Source organism: Lottia gigantea (assembly GCF_000327385.1).
Source record: "Lottia gigantea unplaced genomic scaffold LOTGIsca_16, whole genome shotgun sequence".
Lineage (NCBI taxonomy): Eukaryota > Metazoa > Mollusca > Gastropoda > Lottiidae > Lottia > Lottia gigantea.
This window is the reverse complement of record NW_008707965.1, coordinates 2,303,602-2,310,787: the sequence shown is the minus strand read 5'-3', so window position 1 is coordinate 2,310,787 and position 7,186 is coordinate 2,303,602. Positions and strand designations below refer to the sequence as shown.

General features: G+C 37.9%; 1 protein-coding gene across 1 annotated transcript in view; it reads left to right on the top strand.

Annotated features, from left to right (window-relative positions):
- LOTGIDRAFT_158292 (hypothetical protein) overlaps nt 1-3,940 on the top strand; it is a gene marked incomplete at both ends in the record, with an annotated part of 23,388 nt that extends 19,448 nt beyond the window's left edge. Inside the window, 3 exons of the mRNA XM_009051003.1 lie at nt 3,264-3,323; nt 3,513-3,574; nt 3,901-3,940. Coding sequence (XP_009049251.1) covers nt 3,264-3,323; nt 3,513-3,574; nt 3,901-3,940 — 162 coding nt within the window. The remainder of the gene's footprint in view (nt 1-3,263; nt 3,324-3,512; nt 3,575-3,900) is intronic.
- Nucleotides 3,941-7,186: the final 3,246 nt, after the last annotated feature.

The window sequence follows — 7,186 nt, the reverse complement described above, 5'->3', positions numbered from 1 at the left end:
AGAAAGAGTGGGTTGATTCAGTAAATCGATTGAGCCTAAACGCAGAACATGTTGTTCACATATTTTTAACTGATTTATCCTGGTATATTTCCTGACAGCTGACAGTAACGCCAGTGGTTATGGCTTTTCTGAATCACTGCTAGCCGACCATCGGTGTTAAATTTTTAACTTGTTTGAGCCTCTTAGCATTGATCTTGTTCTGATTATCCGCACCTATATTTACAGCTTGATCGACTGTAGTGATGGAAGATGAATTTTTCAGTGCACATGTATAGCTTGGTAAACTGGAATAATGAGAAAATATGGCATACTTACCATTTACATTTGGTCTGACCGGAAAGGGAGCTTATTCAGTACTTTTTAGCGACAACGTGTATAGTTTGGGGACATGAACTCTTTAGCGACAACGTGTATAGTTGGGAACAGTACTCTATAGTGACAACATGTATAGTTGGGGACAGTGCTCTATAGTAACAACGTGTATAGTTGGGAACAGTACTCTATAGTGACAAGATGTATAGTTGGGGACAGTGCTCTATAGTAACAACGTGTATAGTTGGGAGGTACTCTATAGCGACAACATGTATAGTTGGGAGGTACTCTATAGCGACAACGTGTATAGTTCGGTACAGTACTCTGTAGTGACAACATGTATAATTTGGTACAGTACTCTTTAGCGACAACGTGTATAGTTGGGAGGTACTCTATAGCGACAACGTGTATAGTTCGGTACAGTACTGTATAATGACAACATGTACAGTTTGGGGACATGAACTCTTTAGCGACAACGTGTATAGTTGGGAGGTACTCTATAGTGACAACGTTTATAGTTCGGTACAGTACTCTATAATGACAACATGTACAGTTTGGGGACATGAACTCTTTAGCGACAACGTGTATAGTTGGGAGGTACTCTATAGCGACAACATGTATAGTTCGGTACAGTACTCTATAGCGACAACATCTATAGTTCGGTACAGTACTCTATAATGACAACATGTATAGTTTGGGGATATGAACTCTAAGAAATTTTGCCCCCCCACCCCCCCTTGAGACCCTGGGCTGACTACGGGCCTGCCCCTTACATAATCTATTTTTACACTGTTAAATAAAGAACTACATGAATATATTTCTATAATGATTAACTTACAAAGATATTATGTCACTGTAACATTTATCAGGTTTTATACAATACAATACTATGTATAACATACACTCATTTGTTAGTCCAATAGACACAGGACCCCTTTCTCAAATAAATCTTACAATCAATTTTTGTCGTAAGTATGGTATTTTCAATGTGAAATTCTACGCATGACAAATTCTTATTGTAAGGGCTGCTCATTTAGATCGCCATTTACGCGCATTTCGAGAATACGAATAAGAATATTTATCCTACCTATGAAACATGATCAATTATAAAGTTAATATTATATTGAAAGGCAAAAGAAACGTCACTTCTAAAAAAACTGGAAAAAAATAACTGACACTCTGGCGCATTCTTTAATCAGCTAATTTAGATTTAATATTCTACTGTTCCCTTTTGTTGCCTTAAAGTTCAGTTTACATTTGTGTTTAAAATGTAGTGGTTTGCCCAAACGCTGTATGCGAAAAGGGAAATGGAACCCAGTTGCTGAAACGTCTCATCAAAATTATGATGCACGTGAATATTATGGATGGTATGGGTATAAATGACAATCAAAACCGTCAGGCTTACATTCGTCATTTCGATTTATCAGCCATGCCAAGATTATCAGGAAATGAGAGACAACAAGCGATCAGAAGACTGCAAGCAGGACAGAGTGCATAGGTCGTTGCATTCAATATCAACGTCAGAACGATATATCGCTACAACACCACCAACGACCGTCCGCATAATGGTCGTCCGAGAGTTACAACACACAGACAAGATGATACGCCAACATCTGCAGAACCGATTACGAATGGCCACTGTAACAGCTCGGCAGACCATTGACAATGGTAACAGTGATCGTACTGTCAACATCTCCTGCCACCGTCCTGCTCGTGGCCCAATCATGAGATCATCACCGTCCATGCAGGGATAATGGAATCACAGCTCTCCACTACATTGACCAAAACCTCTTTGCCCGTCATCATAACCACACCTTGCAGCATGCATGCAGACTGTAGTGCATATTGCCCGGACCTGAACGTTGGTTCACAAGCTCCAAGTTGGATTACAGCCAACTCTGTTACCAAATCAGTTATTGATTAATTAGTTTTTCAGTAAAAATTTCACTATCATTTTTAGACACCCCTTTTCATTGTCATCAGTTTCTTTAGTAGGCACATCACCTTTGGAAGCCATTTTAAAATCTTAATCTTCGCTGTTCCTTTTAAAATCAAAATTGTCCAGAATGTTCTTCACTGAAAATTTCTCAGACCACGTTTCTTCTCTCTTCCGGTTTCACTTCCTGTCAATAAACAATTCCACTAATTATTCTCACCTCAAAATGCACCTAACAAACATTCACCTGATTTTCAATTCACGCTGTTCTGAATTGATCCCATCCTTGTCGCCAATTTGTCACATCAGGGGGTTTGTTTGGGCACTTGCACTTAGAAAAATATAGAATATTGTTCTTGAAATTCAATAATGTTTATTCATTTCGGTGGTCTACACTTAACTCTTACAAGAACACCACATACCATTAATCATACAGGGAGACAACTCTTTTTACATGTTATATATATATAGATCAAACTACAATTACATAGGGTGGCTCATTATACTAGTCATTTCGACCAATTGTCTATGTTTCGGATCGGTGTAACGTTTGTAAAAGCAATTTTGTTTTCAGCTTTCAGAGCAGTTTGATGCTTGGCACTGTCGAACGACCAATGACAATACTTAAGCCTTGACTTGAGAGACTCAATTACAAACAGTTATGTTGCTATTGAAATAATTGAACACGGTACCTCGATGGTTTACAGATTAAAAGAAGAGATCAAAATCACCCACCGACCATAACTGTTCAGTATTACCAAACAAATGAAGCACTAACAGACTGAGTTCAATGTCCAGTGGCTCAACTACCATAGGGACTGGTTGAAGAAAGTCCACGGGCCCCTACACCGAAGGAGGCCCAACCCCCAGAGAGCATATGTTTAAAAGAACTTTCCCGGGGAAGCGAACCCACTTGAGTTGAGTCACTGTTTATTCTTGAATGTGTGTTCTTAGAGCCCTTGACCTGTATTCCTAGTCATGTATCTTGTCATAAAGATTTTGGTTTTTTTTTCAGTTCTTTCAAAGTATTCAACCTCTTAAAGAGTTGCTATGGGAACTTGCTCTTTTAGGGGAGGTAAGTTTTGGTCGTTATAACCTTAAGAAATATATCTGCAAACACATAACCATCATTCAATTTTGGAACTCAAATAAATGAAGTGTTCAAACTTGGTTCCTATTTAGTATCATTTGTTTCACTTAATAAATCTTTCAGGTATTGTTCAGACATACTTTTATTATTTACACGTATTTTGATATTTTCTAGTTGTTTGCTGTCACGGCGGTAACTCTGGCCGTCACCTCCAGCACAGTTCGGACTCACGTGAAGTAAGTATTCCCTAATTTAAATTTACAAACACTGTAAGTACGGTTTTCCAGTCTCTACAGTATTATATAAGTGTCTTTCCCTGTTAAACTAAGTAGAGGTCGCTCAAGTACTAGCTTGTTAGCATGAAAATTATGGTTTGCATTCAAATATTGGCCTAACTAGATGAATAGATCGTCGTCGTGTTCAATTTTCAATATTTTGCAATCCCAAAATCCCCCAAACATTCTTCCAAGGCCCCACATTTTTGGCGGGAGAACACAGAATGACATAACAGTCCATGCTAGTTTGAGACAAGATCGAATAGTTAATGTTTTGTTTATTACAGTCCAGATCTTTATTTAGTGCCGTACACAATAACGATCTAATGACTGTATATAGTTTGATAAAGAGGGGTGATTGTGATGTCAACGTATGGAACTTAGAAGGTGATACACCCTTACACATAGCTGTAAATCTTGCCGTATAGAAGGGTAATTCATGTTCAGCATGTGAAAGGTTTTTGCCAGATCCAACTACCCGTGATGTCAATGTCGAGGACAGTCGTGTTTTCACATCCTTAAATAAAGATATACATCTCACTGCATTGGAGAAAACTATAGGAATAGTAAGGTGCTTAGCAGAGTGCACTACCTGTGATATAAACTTAACGAACTTTGTTGGTCATATACCCTTATATTCAGCTATACAGGGGGGATATATAGAAATTGTAAGGTGTATAGCAGAGCAAGCTAGCTGTAATGTTAATTTACGGAACAATAGTGGTGAAACACCGCTGCACAATGCTGTGCGGGGGGAATATATAGAAATTGTAAGATATTTAACCAAGTATACTAGCTGTGATGTCAACTTACAGAACAATAATTATGAAACGCCCCTTCATATAGCTGCAAGGTTTAACTATATAGAAATTGCAAAGTGTTTAATCGACCATAGAGACTGTAATGTTGATACATGGAACAATAATAATGAAACACCTCTACATACAGCTGAATGGTTTGAAAATACAAAAATTGTGAGGTATTTACTAAACCGTAGAGGTAATACTATTATTCCAAATGTACTCAAATTCAAACCATTATGGCATATTAATCGTGTGGTTAATTTTATCAAATTTCTTACTATTGAAAATGTCAATCTGGAACTTTTAACCTCAGATGATAGAGAAAACTTCTTCAGTCGGTTGTCTCTGGAGGAATTGTCTTCAGAATCAAGACAACAATTAAGGAAAATCATGTATTTATGTGGTGGCTCATTTGTCAAAATTACACAAATATTAAATTTCAAACTAGAGGAAAGTTGTCAATCATTATTAGCAATTTCAGGAAAAAGACAGAGAGAAGATTTTTATCTTTTCACCAGAAATCTGAGCCTTAAAGAAAAGTGTAGAAGAGTTATCCGACAAAACATGGGTCTAGTAATAGACACAGGAATACTCATTTCTAAAGTTGGAAATCCTCTTAATGATTTTTTAATGTTTAAAGATTATCCCGAGCTATATAAGCCAATTAAGCCAGTTGCAATTGAGCCATTTGTTAGAGATGTATGGTATGAAGAATATCAATATTTAAAAACATTCTGAATAATGTAAAATTTTCTGAGATGATTTTACGTTCTATGTATTTTATGTATTTATCAGGTTAACCTGAATTTGTTTTAAAATGGGTAATTAAAACGCGAAGAAATTGATAGTAAAGCCATATATGCTCCATGTGATCTGTTGAAACCTCAGAAATAGTTGCAGACATATTTATCTATATTTTGGTGTTTATTTTTTTTAATTCTGTACATAAATTTTCAACGTCTGTCTGCCTCCCTGCCCCGAAACCTACTACTTCACAATTACTTCTGCCTGCTTAGTTTTACATCTACAACAATTACTTCTGCCTGCTTAGTTTTACACCTTCCCTAATTACTTCTGTCTTCTCAGTATTACATCTACCCCAATTACTTCTGCCCGCTCAGTTTTACATCTACCCCAATTACTTCTGCCCGATCAGCTTTACATCTACCCCAATTACTTCTGTCCGCTCAGTTTTACATCCACCCCAATTAATTCTGCCCGCTCAGTTTTACATCTACCCCAATTACCTCTGCCCGCTCAGTTTTACATCTACCCCAATTACTTCTGTCTTCTCAGTTTCACATCCACCCCAATTACTTCTGCCCTCTCAGCTTTACATCTACCCCAATTACTTCTGCCCGCTCAGTTTTACATCTACCCCAATTACTTCGGTCATCTTAGAATTACATCTACTACAATTACTTCTGTCTTTTCGGTATTACATCTACCCCAATTACTTCTGCCCGCTCAGCATTACATCTACCCCAATTACTTCGGTCATCTTAGTATTACATCTACTACAATTACTTCTGTCTTCTCAGATTTACATCCACCCGAATTACTTCTGCTCGCTCAGTTTTACATCTATCTCAATTACTTCTGCCCACTCAGCTTTACATCTACCCCAATTACTTCTGCCCGCTCAGTTTTACATCTACCCCAATTACTTCTGTCTTCTCAGTTTTACATCCACCCCAATTACTTCTGTCTACTCAGCTTTACATCTACCCCAATTACTTCTGCCCGCTCAGCTTTACATCTACCCCAATTACTTCTGCTCGCTCAGTTTTACATCTACCCCAATTACTTCTGTCTACTCAGTTTTACATCTACCCTAATTACTTCTGTCTTCTTAGTATTACATCTACTACAATTAATGCTGTCTTCTCAGTATTACATCTACCCCAATTACTTCTGCCCGCTCAGCATTACATCTACCCCAATTACTTCTGTCCGCTCAGTTTAACATCTACCCCAATTACTTCTGCGCGCTCAGTTTTACATCTACCCCAATTACTTCTGTCTTCTTAGTATTACATCTACCCCAATTACTTCTGTCTTCTTAGTATTACATCTACTACAATTACTTCTGTCTTCTCAGATTTACATCCACCCGAATTACTTCTGCTCGCTCAGTTTTACATCTATCTCAATTACTTCTGCCCACTCAGCTTTACATCTACCCCAATTACTTCTGCCCGCTCAGTTTTACATCTACCCCAATTACCTCTGCCCGCTCAGTTTTACATCTACCCCAATTACTTCTGTCTTCTCAGTTTTACATCCACCCCAATTACTTCTGCCCTCTCAGCTTTACATCTACCCCAATTACTTCTGCCCGCTCAGTTTTACATCTACCCCAATTACTTCTGTCTACTCAGTTTTACATCTACCTCAATTACTTCTGTCTGCTCAGTTTTACATCTACCCCAATTACTTCTGTCTGCTCAGTTCAACATCTACCCCAATTACTTCTGTCTTCTCAGTTTTACATCCACCCCAATTACTTCTGCCCGCTCAGCTTTACATCTACCCCAATTACTTCTGCTAGCTCAGTTTTACATCTACCCCAATTACTTCTGTCTACTCAGTTTTACATCTACCCTAATTACTTCTGCCCGCTCAGTTTTACATCTACCCTCATTAATTCGGTCTTCTTAGTATTACATCTACTACAATTACTTCTGTCTTCTCAGTATTACATTTACCCCAATTACTTCTGCCCGCTCAGTTTTACATCTACCCCCATTAATTTGGTCTTCTTAGTATT